General features: G+C 39.9%; 1 protein-coding gene across 2 annotated transcripts in view; it reads right to left on the bottom strand.

The window, feature by feature from the left end:
* Positions 1-19,345, bottom strand: part of gfod1 (glucose-fructose oxidoreductase domain containing 1) — a 30,341-nt gene that overhangs the window by 6,192 nt on the left and 4,804 nt on the right. For both annotated transcript variants that reach the window (XM_063912743.1, XM_063912744.1), the window contains one exon: positions 96-289. In XM_063912743.1, coding sequence (XP_063768813.1) covers positions 96-289 — 194 coding nt within the window. The remainder of the gene's footprint in view (positions 1-95; positions 290-19,345) is intronic.

The raw sequence follows: 19,345 nt of genomic DNA, 5'->3' as shown, positions 1-19,345 counted from the left end.
AGAAGAAGAACACTTGTAACGATCCGATACCATATCAGGTCTTTATTTCTTGAACGTAGTCAGGACAACAAAGAACAAGATAGATTTTGTCGAACCTGGGCCTCACAGACCAGAAGCTCTCCGATGTACCCTTCCTCTAACAGCTCCTTCATTCGAACAAAAGCGGGCAGAAAACGCAACACATTTCCCATAATGCTCAGCAACTTGGGGTAGTACTGGGCCGCTGACATCATTCGGAAGGCATCCAGAGGCGTTGCTGTCCGGTCGCAGATGACGTTCTTTCCAATACCTTATAAAACAGAGGAAAGACAGGAATGAGCTTTTCAGTTTTGCTGTGGAATGTCATTGTTTTGACAGGACTGTTTTCATCTATAGAGGTAGGGAACAAAAAAACAAGAGAGAAGTAATGTGGTCAATCTTTGCTACACCACTAGCAGACATAATATCCTCTTGGTTATGAAAACATTCTCTGAAGAAACAATGCAGAGCTGCAAAAAGGGGAAACTCCCACAACAGCTGACTCAAGAATTCCTCAACTTTCTTGTATTTCTCATCTGAGTCATGACGAAGGAGGGTTCAAATACAATATGCACTGCATACAGTATTGTCCACATGCTAACATTCTTTTATAAAACCTGTTCAGATTAGGTTTCATGAAATATGAGAGAGATTACTTTATGATTGTACTGCTACCATGCTAAAATTATAACCTATTTCCACAATCAAATATAGAACCATAACAAATGGGCCAGAATTTTAAATATTGTGAAGACAAAATCTGGATAATTAAATAGAATTTAGGGGCTTTAATTTTGGGAGGCATGCAAGATATTGGTGTATGGTGCAACGGCATAGCTCATAGAGCTCCAGACAGGCTTTGCTGGTACTGCCAGAGGGGATAGAAGATTGATTAAAAAAAACACGAGCCCAGAAGCAAAGAAGAGACGTAGAAGGCAGGAGATAAAGAGCCTGTAGACACAGAATGAAACCTAATTAAAATCACTTCCAGCACATTAAAAGGTCCTCTGGTGCCAGCAACACCCAAACACAACAGCGTTAAGAGGTGCAGGGGAAGAGAGACAGACAGAAACACATTGTCTTTTTTATTATTCCTTTTTACTGGACAGTCGACTGGAAGGAGACAGACAGGGGCCAGCAAGTGACATTCAAAATACATCATTAACTGGATTAGAACCTGATCCTCCAACGTCACAGTAGCATATTGTGTTTCTAAGGATAACGTCCGCAACTAGGAATGTTTTTCATTACTGATTAATCTGTTGATTATTATTTAAATGAATTGACAAATCGTTGAAGCACTCCTAAATCTGTGTTCCTTTTTCCAATGTAGTGGCAAAGCAGACTCTATGGAAGTGAATTTAAAGTGACTGTAATATACCGTTATGTATAAAAAGTAATTAAGTCAGCTAACTGTCAAAGTAATGGCTAATAAACAACAACATGCCAACTTAAGCTAACATTAGCCTAGCCCTGTCTTAGCATGCCCACAGCAGACAGTTTGAATGCTGTTTCAAGGGTCAAGTATAACTCTTTGGTTTGTCAAATGTACAAATTTACTTTTCCACCTCTGAAAAAAGAGCAGTGCAAACCTAACATTAGCTAGCAGCTGGTTTAGCCTGTATTAAAAAAAAGTATAGTGGTACTTAATGAAACGATTGCTTTTTGTAGCTTAACTACAAATCATGTCATTAAAGTCTGAAAACACTTGGTTGAAAGGAAGAGATATCTGTTGGCTAAATCTTTCAGCTTTGTCAGACAGTTACTACATCTTCAGGACTTTTTTGAGCAATGATGTGTCTAAATACTCTTGTGGCCAATGTCTTCTTGTAATGACCTCTGACTGTGATGGTCACAAATGGTCAGCTAGGAGTCAGAGAAGGCGCATAATACACAAAATATAGGCACAGCATCACTCTACACACACATTCCTCGGGCCCCAGGCGTGTGAAAAGCAGCATGCCGCTTCACTTTCAGTCCTGGCTGTGTGTTGTGGGTGGAGGGGAGGTTTTGGAAGTGAAACTTCCCATGCTAATCTGCCATTAGCTTGACTCACCCAGGCCAGGAAATTAATCCCTCTGACCCAGTTCTAAGGAGCGCCTTTGGAGCCCCCACCCTTCACCCAACCCTTGCAGACACACAAAGCCATCAACGACAGAGCACCCCCGTCCCCTTCCTTTGGCAGAAACATAGATACTGGGAAGATGCATTTTCCAGGGTAGGGCCCTTCTGGGTAAATGCTAAATGCTCTTGACTGATTTTTTTTGGCACTCATTTTGAGCCCAATGTTTTTATAGGACAATATCTTGGCTAGCTACTAAAATGGCTCAAGGCAGATTTCACCCACAGCAAACTTCATGATTTGGCCCAAAATACATATAATATCAGGAAAGTCCACAACTATGTCATACTAAAGCCTACTCAAGGCTTTCTATGCAGTCATTCCAACTCATGACTGTACTGACCGACCTTCCACGACAGATCTACATTGACGTTCTGCCTATCACATACAAGGTTCTGAAAGGTCGAGTCAGCTTAGACAGGTCAGCCTGTTGAGTCATCATAGCTGCTCAGGAACATCTTCTCTCATACAGTGAGAGGATGCATTGCGTGTGCATGGGTCCAATAGATTTTGGATTATGGATGCACTTCTCAGCACAAGGGGAATCACAGCTGCTACTGCAGTAAACCAACCCAAGGAAGAAAAAAGGGGACTTATCATTCAGTAGCAAAAGAAATGCTTTGAGAGACAGGAAGCCATAAAGTGAGAGGTTGTTTGTGTTTAGTGATGCTTCCATAGCCTTTACAAAAACACATATCTGTTCCCGTTAGGAAATGTAGAACCTTTTTTGAGCACTAGTTTCAAAACAGAAAAAATACAGGATGTTGTAAATTGACAGTAGTGCTTATTTTGACAGCTTTTTTTCAAGCTGATTTTTTCAATCAATTTTTTGATGGCTAAATATCTGTGAATTTGAGTCTAACTTTAATCATGGGACATTGTAATGATCTTCGAAAGTTTCAGTCAGTGAAATCTGTGGACAGTTTTGTCATCAGATTATATCAAACATCACAATTACCATCTGCTATCTAGCCAAAATATCAGCTTCCTTCTCACTGAGCTACTTTGTTGTCATGATATTTAACTTAAGAAAGTTAAGTAGGTTACTTCAAGCCCTCCTGACTGTGCTGCTTCATTAGAGAAGAATTACAGCCAATGCTTTAATGATCAAACACTGCAAAAACTGATACTTGACTATAATTACATTTATTATGTCAAGAAATTTCACAGAACTGTATTAGGTTGGTTGAAAGCAATAATATCAAGTTGATCTTAATATTTGGTATTTAAACTTAATATGATAGTTATGTGAAATCTGATACATGTTAGTCCTATTTTTCATTGTTAGCAACATGTGTCATTGCTTCATCAACACTGGTTGGGAGACAGGAGAGTGATGCAACAACATCCCTGTTACCATATGAACAAAGTTCACTTGCTCCTTGTCATCATCACCACAGCAAGGATGAGAGTAATGGCCTCTAAACCTGATGGTACTCTGAAGTGAGATGCTCCAGAATGTCTTGTTAAAGATGGGGATGCAAGGTTTCCAGCTGCAGCATTGAGCAGATTTACTAAACAATAATGACAGCATGGCTTGCCACATTCTTTGCCTTTATCAAGATACATTCCAGAAATGGGCATACAAAGCTGCATGACTGAGAAACGCTGATAGGAAGGCTCCTGTTTGGGCATGTGTTCACAGATATAGCTCTACTGCAGTCACTTGAGGCTGCATACAGTAAAATAGCTACAGTAACTCTTTGATAGCCGGGGCACAGTGGAGCTCGACTGAAAGGTAAAGGTCCTGGCTCATAGGGAGAGCAGTAATGGAGCAGATAAACCTCCAGCAAGGCAGCTCAGTCCCTCAACATCAATAATTCATGTCAGCACATACAGTATCAAGCCAAGAATGTATAGACGGCAAGAGAGGGAGAGAAAAACAGCAAACCTATAGATATTATTCAAGTACTATAGCACAATTGTTAGTGAGAATGGGATATCTTGTACACACCATGAGGGACATCAAAGACATGTTGCACAGCAGGTGGGACCTGATAGTTATACATCACTGCCTCTTTCTAAGATCAGAAGAAGGGCTTACCTCAGAAGGAGTGACTTCTACAGTAAATAGTGAAGCAAAAACACATTGAATAAACCACATGGTTGTTTTTTTTTCCGGATTTTTCATTACTACTTTTTAAAGGGGCCCAATTATGCTCTGTTTCAGGTTCATATTTGTATTACCTGCCTCTCTTTTCTCATACTGTCTGTGCTGCAGCATCTCTTTTCACCCTCTGTCTGAAAACAGACCCACGTCAGCCAGGATTGGTTAGCTGGCCGGCTCTGTTGTGATTGGTCAGATGTTCTGCCCCTTAGCCTATCACATACAATGTGTTGGAGCGCTAGCCATAGAAGCACAAGTGTTATTTAGGGATGTCATTATGTTAGGAGAGTGAACAAAGAGAAGAAAAACAACTTATCGCATGAACTTCGGGATTTTAGCCTTTGCAGACCATTTACTTGAAAAAAAACCCAAAAGAATACAAGGGCCAATTTTAGGAAATGAAGGGAGACTGGAAGAGCCAAGAGAGACCAGGAGAGAGAGCAGCTGCACCATCATGAATAAAGGCAAACTCAAGAGAGTTTTTACTTCATGACACTGTGTGAGTTCACAGCTCCAGTGTTTGTGCGCTGTAATGCTGAGGAAGGAAAGGCTGGAAGTGGCGGCTGTGCAGGAAGGTGAGGTCGGGTGAAAGTGAGGGTGAGGCTGACAGATTTTTTAGTGACAGCAAAGCTCACTTGTGTAACATGTAATTACCTGCTACATTTTATCATGGAAAGATGGGATATAGTCTACTTGACATAGCCTGAAGCAGTTAACTGCTGATGATGGTCTTAAAAGACACAAAAACCTCACAAATGTCCACAGCTGCATACAGGACCATGTGTTTCTGTGCTCAAACCGGTCGCATCTTCAAGGCTTTCCAGCTGGAAATCACTATGGAGGAAAACCAGGTCGATTAAGAAGGATGCTGAACGCTTCATCATGACAGCCTAGACAATAGGCTCTCTGCATAGGGAAACCAGAAATAGAAAAAGCCAGGGGAACCGGTCGGGAGTTCCCAGTACATGCTGCTGCAGGCCGAGGGTCAGGGGGAGGAGACAAGTCAGGGAGTAGATTTATAGATTCCTAAATACTGATGTAAATGATTGTCCACACTTAACTCATGATTTACACGCTGCATTGAATAGCATCGTGTGTGTAAGTACACTACAGTTTTTTATGCTTCTAGGAATCAGACAATTCTGAAGTATCAGGGAGTACCATTGTTGAATTGTCAATGACTCACTTGTCAGAGAACTTTCTTGGTATAGAATGGTTCAAATAAGTTTTCAAATGATTAACAGTATTTTCTTTTTTTTAAAACACATATTTTTGAAACTACTAAAGCATTTACTAGAAGCTTTAGAGTCATATGTGTTTTTTAGGAGTCGTTAGAGACCAAAACTGAGTTAAAACAGGGTGTAAATCGGACAGTATTTATCAGGTGCACACAAACACCCCTCCAAATGAACACTGGGGTTACTGCGTAACTGTCTGTGGCTCTCTACCAAGTATTTGTTAGTTTATATTCTGTATCGTGCGCATGATTGTAATACTTTGTGTATCAGCACTGCAGTAACACAAAGGGAAGTGAGTGGGCCTGAAAGATCACAAAGCATCCTCCACCAGCGACGCACTGGAAAAGTAATTAGCTTCGTCTATTAAGGCTGTGGAGGTGGAAAAGCTCTGAAAAATGCACAGACATTCACAAACATACACACACAGAGTAAGGGTGTAAGCAAGCAAGGCATTAAAAATGTTCAAAGAAAGCCTACTGACTCCTCCTTACAATGACCTGTGTGGTCTGCTTCATAAAAACACATAATTGGACCATAAAGTGTCTTTTAGGATTTGAAAGGTTTACATCATTATGGTTCTGGTTAGTTCGCTTATGATGTCTTATGTGAAAGAGTGAAAATCAGTGGTGTATGTTGTGCTGGCTCCTTTATAAGAAATACAGGCCGGGTTATCTCTCTGCTGATTAACCCAAATTACATTTAGCTTAAAGCAATTACAAAAAGAGGAGGAGTGGGACACAGAGTCAGGCTGTATAGGAGGACTATACAATCTAGTCAGCATAAAGATCCCTTGCTGGATGTAAATCAGAGAAAACAAGCTTCCTGCTGACTAATTTGCCCCTATTGTGTAGCTGGCATGCGTTTCCAGTCTGGAATTAGCATATAAAAAGCAACCTTGATAGCAGTGATGGATGTACATGATGACGTTCGCCTTTCCCCTGCAGCTGAGGCAAAAGCAGAGGCTCAGCCCTCTGCCGTTATCCAGGGGCACACACTGTATGTATACGACTGAATTCCATCTGGTTATGTTATAAGGTTACAGTTTTTTTTCTCAAAGAATAACACATGACAAGCGATTTATAGATCGGATATGTGTGCTGTAGCAGAAACATGCACTTAATACTGTACCTGCAGTGGGACCATTGACTATTCTGTTGTTGATATAAGACCATACTTAAGGATTGAAGGGGCCCTTTTATTCTAAGAAATTCAAATACAAAGAGCTTACGATAGTGCTGTGTGCAAAACGTTAGCTTAGCAGCTGCTGTGCAGAGCTACCTACTGTATTATTGACATTAAAGGGACAGTCTGATATCAAACACTGTGATGAGCAGCTTGTCTTTAATAATATTAAACTATTTTGTTTGTCATGATTTAATCACGGTATTAAGGATGTGTGGCTCGTAATTCACAGTCTGATAGACAAGGCTGAATTGATCCATTTTTTTTGTAGAAAATTGCATTTAAAGATGTGGAAGTTTACTTTTATCTGACTAAATAATTCAACAAGGGCCTGGAAAGACCTCAACGACAAGCAACTGGATTATTTAACACAAGATAAGTTTGTGATGATGCTTGGTAAAAAACTTTATAACATCATAAATGACTATAAAATAGGTCTCCAAATAAATGCACATAAAAACTTGAAATTACAATATGTCTCTACTTGGCTTTCCTTGAGAGATATGACACAGATGGGTCTTGTTTGTATCGAGTGTTTCCTTCTCTTGAAATATCATGCAAGGCCGTCCTTAGTCTTTGGCAGAAAAAAGCAAAAAAATGGACTACATCTGACACACTGATAGTAATGATAAAACAACTGCAGATTAAATCTAGAGTCTGTTTTTGTCTGTGTTGCTGCTTCGGGTCCATTAGTGCTCAGCAGAACTATGAATGATGACAAGCATTAGTATCACTCAACTGGCTTTCCCTTTCAGCTAATGCCCTTCAGTTGCAGGGAGTTTAGCATTCCTAAATGTGTTAAAGTGCTGCCATTAACCCCTTCACCAGAGTGGCTCGCTGCTACTATGGTGAATAGTAACCGAAGGATTGGCTTCCTACCATGTGTTTCCTAATGCATGCACTGAAATCATGCTAATGGTGGGCGTGCACCGAGAAGCTGCACACACACTGCATTTCACTGCAGTTAGCCAGCTCTCAAAACATGCGTGAGTCTTCCTGTTGATGGAATTTAGGAAATTATAATTGTATATATAATTTATTCGAGCAACAATCACACGCTAAAATGCTAAAGAACCTCACGAGAAAACACATGAGATCGTGTGTGTTCAGGCCTCGACCTGCAACCCCTGTGGTCCTCCAGGGCCTAATTAACTGCCAAGCTGAACTGCTACCCCTCGTTTCTAATCACACACACACACACACACACACACACACACACACACACACACACACACACACACACACACACACACACACACACACACACACACACACACACACACACACACACACACACACACACACACACACACACACACACACACACACACACACACACACACAGCATCCTAATCAGTACACTTCCCATCGCTCTTATGGTAACAGACAAATAAAACATGGCTGCCAAAGTCAGAGCTCTCTCCCAGCACACAAAGACTCATCCCAGGTCCTCCCTCTGCCATTTGCATTTTATTTTAGTACTGCGTTTATTAGCCTTCAATAGGTTTAGGTGGAGCAGGATCACATTTCAGACACAGGTCTTGTTTTTATGACTTGATTGCCAAATTAAAGTGATTCAAAAAGCAGTTCAGCTAATTAACATACTAATAATTGATTACGGCCGGTTAAGAAATGTGTCCCAATTCATTCATTAGCGCTGCAAAATAAATCACAGACCGTAACAAGCTGCTTTGAAGAGAGGTAAACATCGAAGGAGCATTGCAGTGTGTGAGCAATTTGCCTTTAGACTGCTCACATGTCAGAGGAAAGCTGTAGTGAACAACACCCACTGAGACTGCCGGCGCTCATCAATAATATATAGGTAAGTGACTCTTTGTCCCCTAGAAACGGCTCCTAATGTTCTGGGGACAGAGTATGGCCACAGTAAGTTATATTAAAAGTAGCAGTAAAGGGAGGTGAATAAAAGAAGATTGCACTTTTTTTACCAAGAAGTATCAATATCACACCAATTTATCTAAAGAAAGGCTAGACTGTAGATAGCTGTGCATGTCTGAAGCTGTGAAACTGACTTTGAAGTGAAGTGAAGTCTATCTTGTCTACTAACCATATAAAATATAATTCTAGGACATCACATCTGTTCGTCTTTACTTGCCCATCATTGAAGTGGATCTGTCTATAAATACAAAAGCAAATGTGTCCAATGTGTTACCTGTTAAATCCCTTTTTTATTATGAGAAAACAAGGAAAAGATGTAGATAAGATAATCATGGAAACTGATTTTTTTTAAAATATTGACAATGATTTAAACTGAGTTGGATGTTATCCATTTGAGTTTGCCATTCACTTGGGTAGAACGAGGCCAGGATACACCCTTTTTGATCACAACTTAGAGGCAATACATGAAAAGAGGGCACTGTTTCAGTGGATCTCAATGGGAAAAATCGGGCTTTGACCAACATGAGGTGAGCTCGACACATCTTTTCCTGGGCTTCTATCAGGGCCATGAAGGGCATCTTTGTGTCAGACAAGGAGTGACTGAATTAGGTGGGAGGAGGCTTGGACTGCTAATGAGCAACAGAGAGCTAATAGTTACTGGCCACTTAAAGATAATGCAGTTTTTCCATACACACAGCTGCATGCACTGATACACACAGCTCTTGTTAGCAGTACATAACTGACAGCATACAATCGATGTTCAGCTGCCTCTTAAGCTTATTACCCCCATAATATGTGCTGACAGAGAGCACAAGAGGAAGAAATGCTTTTGATTTAGGTTGTTGGGAAGATCATCAAGAACTGGGAGAAAACACACTTGTACCATGAGCTGACATTGTAATAAAGACAGCAAACGCTCATTAATAACCATTAATGTACTGAGGCGCACGGGCAGGCGAGTGACTTCAGGCACAAACTAATGGATAGAGACATCTTCACTGAATAACATTCACCACGGGGCGAAGACGCTCCTCCTGAACAGCTGTGTGCCAGTGAGCCTCCGCTATTATCCAGCTCACTGTCAGTGCCGCTCTGTAGAGGCCCGGTGACAGATGAACTTCTCTTTTTAATTCGGTATAAAACAGAGGAGGAGGGGAGGAGAGAAAGCTCACTGATGCTTGGTTGAATCTGGACTGTTGTCATGGTGATGACGCCCCCCTGACACCACTCGCTCTGTCTGCCACAGAGGTCAAGAGAGAGAAAAAGAAGCGTAGGGAAAGGGAGGACTAAGGGAATAGGAGGCCCGCTTGATTTGGTGACAAAATAGGTAATAAGAGATATTGGTAAAGAGGAGGAGAGTCAACCTGCTCAAGACTTCTAGAATGGGGGCACCCATGAACACATTTTTAGGCCATCGAAATGTCACAATTCATTTTCAAGAAGTGAAAACACACGTTAAAAAAAGTCCTAACTCATGCTGCTTTATTTTCTATCTTACAATAACATTGATCCACAATTAATTAAATGAACATCATGCTAGATTGATAAAGAATCGTTAACCGAGGTAATAATTCAAGGGACAAGCACGATCAATTTCTTATAGACTTCTATACAATCTAACTCCTTTTAGCAATTGGTGGATTTGGTCCTTACTTTCCATGGAAGAAAATGCAGTTTCAAGACAGTTCTGCATTTGTTTCAGACCCGAATGTTCCTGCTTGGGAGCATCATTAAAGCCTAAAGATGTCTTAGCCATTTAAAACATGTTTTTTGTTTGTTAAGATATCTGTAGGTTTATCCCATACAAGGCAACCATGAACGAATTAGCAAGCTAAGCTCAGTCGTTCATTTACACCTGCCAGTTAGGCTACTAGTGCCCCTTTTCTACCAAACCGGATCTGGTTCAAGATTGCTTTTCATACCCCCCCTCCCCATAACTGAATGTGTTTCAGTCTGAATTGACGCTGTTTGGCATCACAACGCTATTAGGAAAATGTCTCTGGCATTAGACAGGTGATGTTAGCATGTGACTACCTTGACTACTCTGCTATCCTTTCGTGGCATAAGCCGTTTTCTACATGCATATTTTAGTGGCATAGTTTTCGTTATGATTTTACTTCTGAACGCAACCATGTATTGATTCCATCCGATAGCTGCAATAATACAAAACAACAGGAAAGTGTCTGCCTGCTCTTCACAGTGATCAATGAACGGATGGTGATTAAAGTAAGGTAAAAAATAAACAGCATCAAACTAAGCCTGTTTAGTGTTCTCAACTTTATAAAGTGTGTTTTTTATAAGTGTGTGGTCACGTTCTAGTCACTTTGCTCAGCGATACTGCTTGTTACAACTTGTACTCGCTGTACTCGCCATGAACTGTTATTGCTCAGGTGAATCTCTCCTTCCGAAGTAAACGTGACGTATTGGTTCGTATTGGATCTTGGATCTTACCGGGCCAGAAAGATCCGTTATTTTCGGCGCTTAAAGCCGGCGCCTCTGCGGTGGAAAAAGAAAAACCAGGTCTTTATTGGCTCCAGCTCCGGCTCCGGGTTGGTGGAAAAGCGGCACAGGTGTACACATTACTTAAGTAAATATTCTCTTACTATTTACTTAAGTACTAGTTTGTATGCATATACGTTTAGTAGTTATTTTGCAGTTCAGAAGAAATGTCCATTTATGCTAATCTGCCATTTTGTCACGTTATCAGCCTAATGTCTAGAAACGTGTGGCATTTTGTTAATGTCATCAAATGGAGTTAAAAGCAGTTTTGCAACACATCTTAATTCAGTGATGTGTAGAACTTGTGTAGGTCTGAACTGACAAAAATATGTAGTGCAAGTGTCTCTTTGTCCTTATATTTTCACACATTCTGACGAGAGTATCACACAAAATGTCAAATGTTTCCTTTGGGGTCACTGATATTACAGCCAAGGGGAAAAAGTGTTTCCTATCTCTATTCACAATCTTTGCTGGGAATGCTGCCCAATTACAATGTGACTACTGAGACATGACACATAACAGTCTGGAGGGTCTGTGGTTAGTCACTAACATGAGACTGAGATCAACAATGATGTTACATAAATCAGCTTCGAAGACCTCCATTAACTATTGACACATTCCTGCCCTTTGAGATTGTGAGACGAGCTGAGATACTGCCTCTCATACCTTTTCTTTAAGGCTATTTGTTTCTTCCACAATTCGATTTGGCAGGCTGTCTCCTGGCTGCTTTGGAGGATATAACTCACTTTGGCTGGTTAACAGAGGACAGGGCACCAACAGAATGATTCATTCACTCGGTTGGGGTGTGAGATAAACAAGAAAATGCAAAGCACATGTGCAGCAAGCTATTTAGTGAACTCATCAAAGTTTACCCAGAGATCAAGATGTGCAGTGGTGGTGGCCATCACTGACCTATGACACATTTGTCATTCTAGGAATAATAAGATCCACAAAGGTTGTTACAGTCTGTGAGAATTGAATAACCGAGTAGATATGGTAAACCCTTTCTTTTATTGTATGCAAAATCACCTATTTGCTTCTGTCCATGATAATCTGACTGCTCTGTGAAAGAGGACAGAAGATCCTTGCCAAATGAACAGACCTCAAATTCATTTAAGACAGTTCATTATCATTCCTTCACTATTTATTTAATATCTCCAATAGTTTAACATGTTCGGACATATTTGTTTTCTTCCAGTAGAACATGACAAATGTCAATGATGTCTCGGAGTTCATTACATAGCTAGAATCAGCATGTTGTTTAACCAGCTTAGCAGGAGGAAGCAGTTAGCCTAGCATACTAGCTTACATGACAGAGCAATTTAAACTCGACCAATTTACAGACCTCTCAATGTTTCTCTGATAGATGGATTAGATGAAAAAGCTGACAGACAAAACAGCTTGTGGCTGAGTGTATTCGCTTAAAACAAGTTGATGGAAACGCAGTTAGCATTCCTTTTGTTTAGCTCGAATATTAGCTTGACAATTGAATGGAAACACTATGCCCTTCAGATCACTGTTTTGGTTTTGTGGCCGACCAATTAACATTTCAGTTAAATCTGACCGCTCTTGCTAGCATTGTTTCTAGCAACAGGGAAAATCATATACATGGGATTGATAATGATAACAATGTCCCAATATTTTGAAGTATTCGTTTAACTACCAAGATTATCAAAGTGATATTTATGTTCTCTAAGTTCAATACATATAGCTGCATCAGCATGTTGTTTAGCTAGCTTAGCACAAGCAGTAGGAAACAGCTAGCCTAGCATACTAGCTTACATGACAGAGCAATTTAAACTTGCCCAATTGAAAGAAATTCCAAAAGACCTCTAAATTGTTCTCTGGTAGATGGATTAGATGTGCAAGCCGACTGACCAAACAGTCTGTAGCCGAGTTTAATTGCTAAAAAAACAGCAGCTATTTTGCATTTCTTTTTTAGTTTGAAAATTGTTCAATTTTGTTAATTAATCTGACTGCTCTTGCTAGCATTGTTTCTAGCAGCAGCGAAAATCATATACATGGTGTTGATAATGATAAAAATTTCCCAATATTTTGGAGTATCCGTTAAACCACCAAGATTATCAAAGTGGCTGCTTCATGCATCTGCAGAAATTTACATTTTTATTGAATCAGTATCAATAATTTATACTGGGTGATGCATCTGCTGAGTATATCTCTGTGACTGACTAGGCTAGTTGAGTCATTGGAAAGCTGCCTGCGCTTACTTAGCCTTATGCTACCGGACAACCGAGTCATGCATTATAAAAAGCTGGCTGCTCTATCTCAAAAATAGGATAGGATGGAAAGAGATATGAACTATTCTGTAACATGAACCTGAAACCAGGATGATATTTTAAATGGAAAGATACAGTAGTAGAGAGAAGGGTAGATCTCTTGCACATCAACTCATAATGGTGAAAAGATACATTTCTGCCTGTTGTTACCAGGAAGTGATTCAAAGACACATTAACAGACTGTTTCCACCTACACACAGGAAGCGAGAAACACTTCACTGCGGTAAAGATACAGAAATATCACTTCCTGTTGCAACTCTTTCACTATGAAACTTCATTTCATTCTCAAACCCCATGTTAAAGGTTTTGTGTTTCTCATCATTCACATCTTCACCCTACAAAGCGATCCTATCTGAGAGAATGAGTAGTAACATGGCCACTGGATAAGAGGTCCTGACAGAGCGAAGCATCGCCGCCCTGCTCTCAGATCTGCAGCTGCCTCTTGTCCTCAGTCCCACAGGACCAATTAAAACACACAGACTGGCTTACTCCTGAACACTGGCACATAAAGGACATCTGAGCACGACTATAATGGATGGGCTTCACCTTGGGGATACAACAGGATGAGCTGAAGGCAGAAAATATAAAGCCAGATGAAGTTCATGACACCAGACATAGAAAATGTGTGGAACAATACAAGACACATGTGTTTGTGCAAGACAGAAATATTTCACAAGTGATTTCCCAACACCACGACTGATTACGCAGGTGTCTTTGTTTTGGCATGTTAAAGTTAGCTACGCACACACACAGTAAGAAGGTGTGTACAAGTGGCCTCACCAGTGAACTATTTTAAGGGGGAAAAGCATTAAGCCCATAAGTTAGCGCAGCTGCATGTCATTACAGGATATAAAAGCTACACTGATGAAATGAAGAGGCAACACATCTGACCAAAACAAAAACTACTGGTATTCAATTCAAACAATCGTCTCTATCATAAACAGTTATTCATCCATAAAATATAATATATTGGTAAAGCTCAGTGGTAAATTAAAATTACTAATATACAGTATATCAATTATGTGAATCATTATGCTAAATAATGAACTCTCATCTGATCTCAACCAAGCTAGGGGAGATTTTGGAGGATCAGACTTTTATTATATTTCTGTCTTTTGAGTCACTGTGTCAATCAGAGTTTTAGATTGTTGCTGTGACAAAAGTTAGTCTAGACTTCATTCAGGAAGAAAGTGGGTATGAGGGGGCCAAGTGTAATTGTCCTAACCTGAGAAGGACGGTCATGATAACAGGTTCACTGACATTTTATTTTGTTTTGTTAGCTATCAGGAAGAGAGCTTCTGTGGTGAGTTTTGTCAAACTAGTAAGAGGAAGTCAAAATAAATCTAACCTGCTTGGGTTTTTATCAGGGCATCGGGAGGTTTCCCACCTGCTGCGTGATCTATTGCACTATGACTACATTGTGCAAACACTACACTACTTGAATATAATAAGCACTTGTTTCAAAGTGAACACCAAATTATGTATTAAGAGAAAATGACAGCCCTCCAGTAGTGTTCAAATCATGGGGTGACTCTATGACAAGGAGCACTGAAGCTGTTCTAGACTCTTGTGGTAGACCACCACCTTATTTAAAACATGTCACAGCATGTTGTTTTTTCCTTTTTTCACTGTCCCCAAACATTATCAGGAAATATTACATTCATATTTTGAAGATAATTTCATCCCTATCAACCAGCCCTGGTGATAACTGCCATGGTCATCCTGAGCAAAAGGTTGAGGTTGAGATGTGGAGGAAAACATTTGATTAAATTAAATATGATTTATTATTCAAAGCCCTCCACATCTCAGGGCATGCTGATGGCCAGGTTTAAGACAGTCCCATTAAATGAAGCGAGGTCTTTCTTTAATCATCATTAGTTTTCTCTAGCCCCCTACAGTATTTCCTGTAACCTTACATTCAACTAGGAAAAAATGCAAAGAAAAAAGTTCCCCTAATCCTTACAGATTAACCCAAGGTCAAAACGCAGTCTTTCCTCTGCTGAAATTGAATAATATAGAAAAAGAAACTCATGAGGACTGCAGGCTCATAATGCAGAATTATTCATTACTGAGAGCTTTCCTCCAATCCCATCTTTTGGATTTATAGGAAATAATTCTGTATCAAAAGCTTGCCCTCTCCTTTGCCCGTGGATTTAATAACACAATGTGTTTCTTCATCCAAAGCCTGCAGCCCAACTTCTCCGCCACACAGCAGTTCTTTAAGGGTCCATGCTATGAAAAGCATCACTTTGAAGGGGTGGGGATGGGGAGGTCTTCTACTCTCCCTGTTTTCTTCAGGAATGCTCACTTGTCAGCGCGGCGTGGCGGCGGCCTGAAAGAGCCTCCCCCGTCCAGCCATTCATCTGACACACAAAGGCAATTTCACAGGAAGACAAGCTTTCTCTCTGCTTTTTCTTCCTCACTACTCCTCGTCATCCATTCGCAAGCTCATTCACACACACTGTCATTACCATACTAATGGAGGTCCAGGAGAACATGAACGTGAACCAGTGGGAAACTGGTGGAGAAAAGAGCTAGCGCCGACACTGAGAAAGAAGGCCTGGGAATGGAAGTGTACTTCTCTATTTGCGGCGTTCTCTTGGCTGACTGTCGGTGAAACACAGCTCGACCTAAAGACCTTAATCCATCAGACTGATGAAAAGAAAGGGAAGTCTCACCGAAGAGAAGTTGATGCAGCCTTACTGTCTGGCCTGGAAAGTCTTTTCAAGCCTGGTTACATGACGTGGGATTCAATTTAAACTGTAGTTAGTTTTAGGGCTCTAAGTAAATGTACCTCTGGAGATTTTTGAAATATCAGAAATAGGTTGAGACAGGAACAAAAAATGCTTTTCAATAGTTGATAATGGCATGAAACCATGCAGTTTGTACGCATACTGTAAGAGAAACAGAATATCTACCCCATGGATCTCAAAAACGGCTGCGTTATTATAATCGATAAACTGTTCCACAAATATTCTATTGAAGATTTTGATTTATACAAACTGTTGATGTCTTTAATTTGTCCAAATAAGAAAATATAAAAAACCTTTTAAGATGAGTCACCAAAGGGAGTCCAGTTGACGGAGCAGAAAGAAGCACAGAATAATATGAAATTAAATAAGAATAAAAATGTAAGAGCATAAATAAAAATACAACAGTAGTAACATGTCAAATATAATGTATCTAATGTTGATTGGTTGGCTACAGTGTAACTATTATCTGAACATTTTGGGTCTACTAGCCCTTTAAAAAGTGGAGTGGGCTGCCAAAGAGCTCATCAGCGGGAGGAAGTGCAGTTGCATAAGAGCATCAGTGGTGGGAGCATGTATTTATGATGACGCCTGCCTGCGTGCCCTTTGCAGGCAGGTTATTAATAGCTCTTTGCCTTTGGTTGGCCCTTCAGAGCAGGTGTCTGAGAGCTCATCCCAGAGCGGATAAACCTTCGCTACAATTCAATACATCAAAAAGTCATGCAGAGGTCATGTGCTGTTTACTCACACCCAGACTAGTTCTCATCCGGATCATGTGACACCTCAATAACATTCTACTGGGGCTATATTTACTCAGATTTTCACTGTATCCCGCTCACTGCTGGGTTCACAGTCTGAATGACCATACTTTTCTTTGAGTTTATTCATATTCATTTTTCTCTTCAAAAAACATCAGTTCATCCATCAAAACTTTTCATTTGCTGTATCTGTCCACCATATGTGGAAATCTGACAGTTAATCACAGGAGGTATTCATTAGGGTGGAGGTAAAATACTGGGTTTCATAACCTCATTTAAGGTTCCATGACGGCACAGCTGTCGGGATGAACTCATACTGGAAGCCAGTGAGCAGCCTCACAGCTTACCACAACTAAATACACTTGATGAATTCCATCTGATTATTAGTTAACCAATTTAATTGATGTTATCTTTTGATTGAAATGACCAAGTCAGCAACCAAGTAAGCTGGGAAATTCTCTATTATGCTACAGAGAGTCTTGAAGTAACCTAATCCTACCCAAAAAAAAGCATAATAGGGCACCTTTAATTTCAAAGGTGATGTGTTAGTATTAAATAATGTCTATAAGTAAAGATCACAAATTACAATCAGGACCAATGGTATGTAATGGAGGAAGCTTCCTGTCTTCTTCTGAGGGTGATCAACAGTATTTATATATTATTTAGCTTACATTAGATATTGACATGGCTAAAAAAAAACATGTAAAAAACTTTAAAACACACTACAGGAACGGGGAAACCTAAAAAGCATAATAATAAAAAATAGGCTCATTATGAGTAATCATTCCAATTGATTTGGATTCACACTAATATGTTCAGATTCCTATTAACTATACTGAAAAAACTGAAAAATGTACTTTAATTAAATGTATTATGTCAAACAAACTATCATAACTGTATTAGGTTAGTTGTAAGCAATAATATTAAGTTGAACCTAATTAATATTATTGCTTCCAACTAGCCTAATACAGTTATGTGAAATTTGTTGAAATAATACATTTAAATAAAGTCAATGTTTTTCCGTGAAATCTGGTGGGATCAGTCATTATTGCTGTGTGTAGTGCTGCTTGACCTTTTCAACTCCCCTGTGGTTTGTATTACATTTCTACTACATTTTACAATAACAGAATTTGTTCCATTTCCCAAATCTGATAAATTATGGAACAGGGTAATGTAGGGGGATTTTGCACGACACACTTCCATGCCTGTTACTCATCAGAGTGAAGCTCTCCAGGTCACCAAGAGCTGATGGGTTTCTCCCACCACCAAAAAAAAAAACTGCACAAAGGGACAGAAAGCGCACCTGAAACTCGATTCGTGTAACATTTCAGTTTCAGATTCCCCCCCCAGCATCTGGCCCACATACACACAAGCTGCTGCCCCAACCACTCACAGCTATAGGATGAAATCTTAGTTTAAACAAAAACAATCCTTTTATTGAGTGTTAATCAAACAAAACAAGCAATTTGAAGTATTCAATTGATTTTACTCACTATTTTAAGACATTTCCTGGATCACTTGTGAAGTTGATTAGTAAAATATTCCTCAAATTAATCTATAGAACATGATTACGTCCAAAAATAACAATGACAATAAGATGACACTTTAATGTTTATACAGCAAGATAATCTACATTTATACAAACAAAAAAAGACAGTTTTAGGATCAAAAAAGGGGAAAATGACTAGAGGTCCAATAAGGTCACCTATGTTTTTTCCCAAGCTTTCAAACCTATAGAGTCATGCAGAGGAGCAGTCAAGTCTGTCTTTGAAAGTAGATCATTGTGTGTGTGTGTGTGTGTGTGTGTGTGTGTGTCCTGCCACCACACTGAAAGCCTGAGTGACATCAGACGCCTCAGGAATGCCGTAGTAGTCGAAAGAGAAAGAGAAGTGAAAGAAATCCCTATGGGGGCGACATGAGGCTCGACAAGACGGACTGGTTTAAAGGATTGGACAGAGTACTCCTGTAAAACCTGAACAACGCGTGGAGCATGGTGATGACTTGTACCAGTGTTTTTCCTCATTCCTCATTGCTTACCATTGGTATTTCAAGTCTATTTTTAATCAGTTTTACATCTACAACATCTAATGTGTGTAGTCTTCGTTTATGGGGTCCTTTAGCAGCTTGGTTTTTTTCCTCTTTGACATTGAAAGGATGGCAGGCAATGCAACCTAACAGCGCTTGTTGTAAAATAAAAATAGGCTATAAGACAAAATAAGACCGAAATAACTCACACAATCTACTTTTGAATGCCTTCAAAGCTAGAAGTCCACGTTCCTCTGTTGAAGAAGTCTGATCACACTTATCAACTTAGCTCATGAAATAGGCAATAAGCCAACCACAGGCAGATTAGTATCAGCACACACAACCCGACAGAAGAGGAAGTTAGTTCTGCATTCTCACTCAGCTGGTGACTTGGTGACCAGTCACTGTGTGAGCAAGACTTCTCTGGAAGTGTCATGCATTATACTGTTGCAA

The sequence above is a fragment of the Eleginops maclovinus genome, chromosome 21 (genome assembly GCF_036324505.1).
Source record: "Eleginops maclovinus isolate JMC-PN-2008 ecotype Puerto Natales chromosome 21, JC_Emac_rtc_rv5, whole genome shotgun sequence".
Lineage (NCBI taxonomy): Eukaryota > Metazoa > Chordata > Actinopteri > Perciformes > Eleginopidae > Eleginops > Eleginops maclovinus.
The sequence above is the reverse complement of the archived record's forward strand: the minus strand, read 5'-3'. Positions and strand labels throughout refer to the sequence as shown.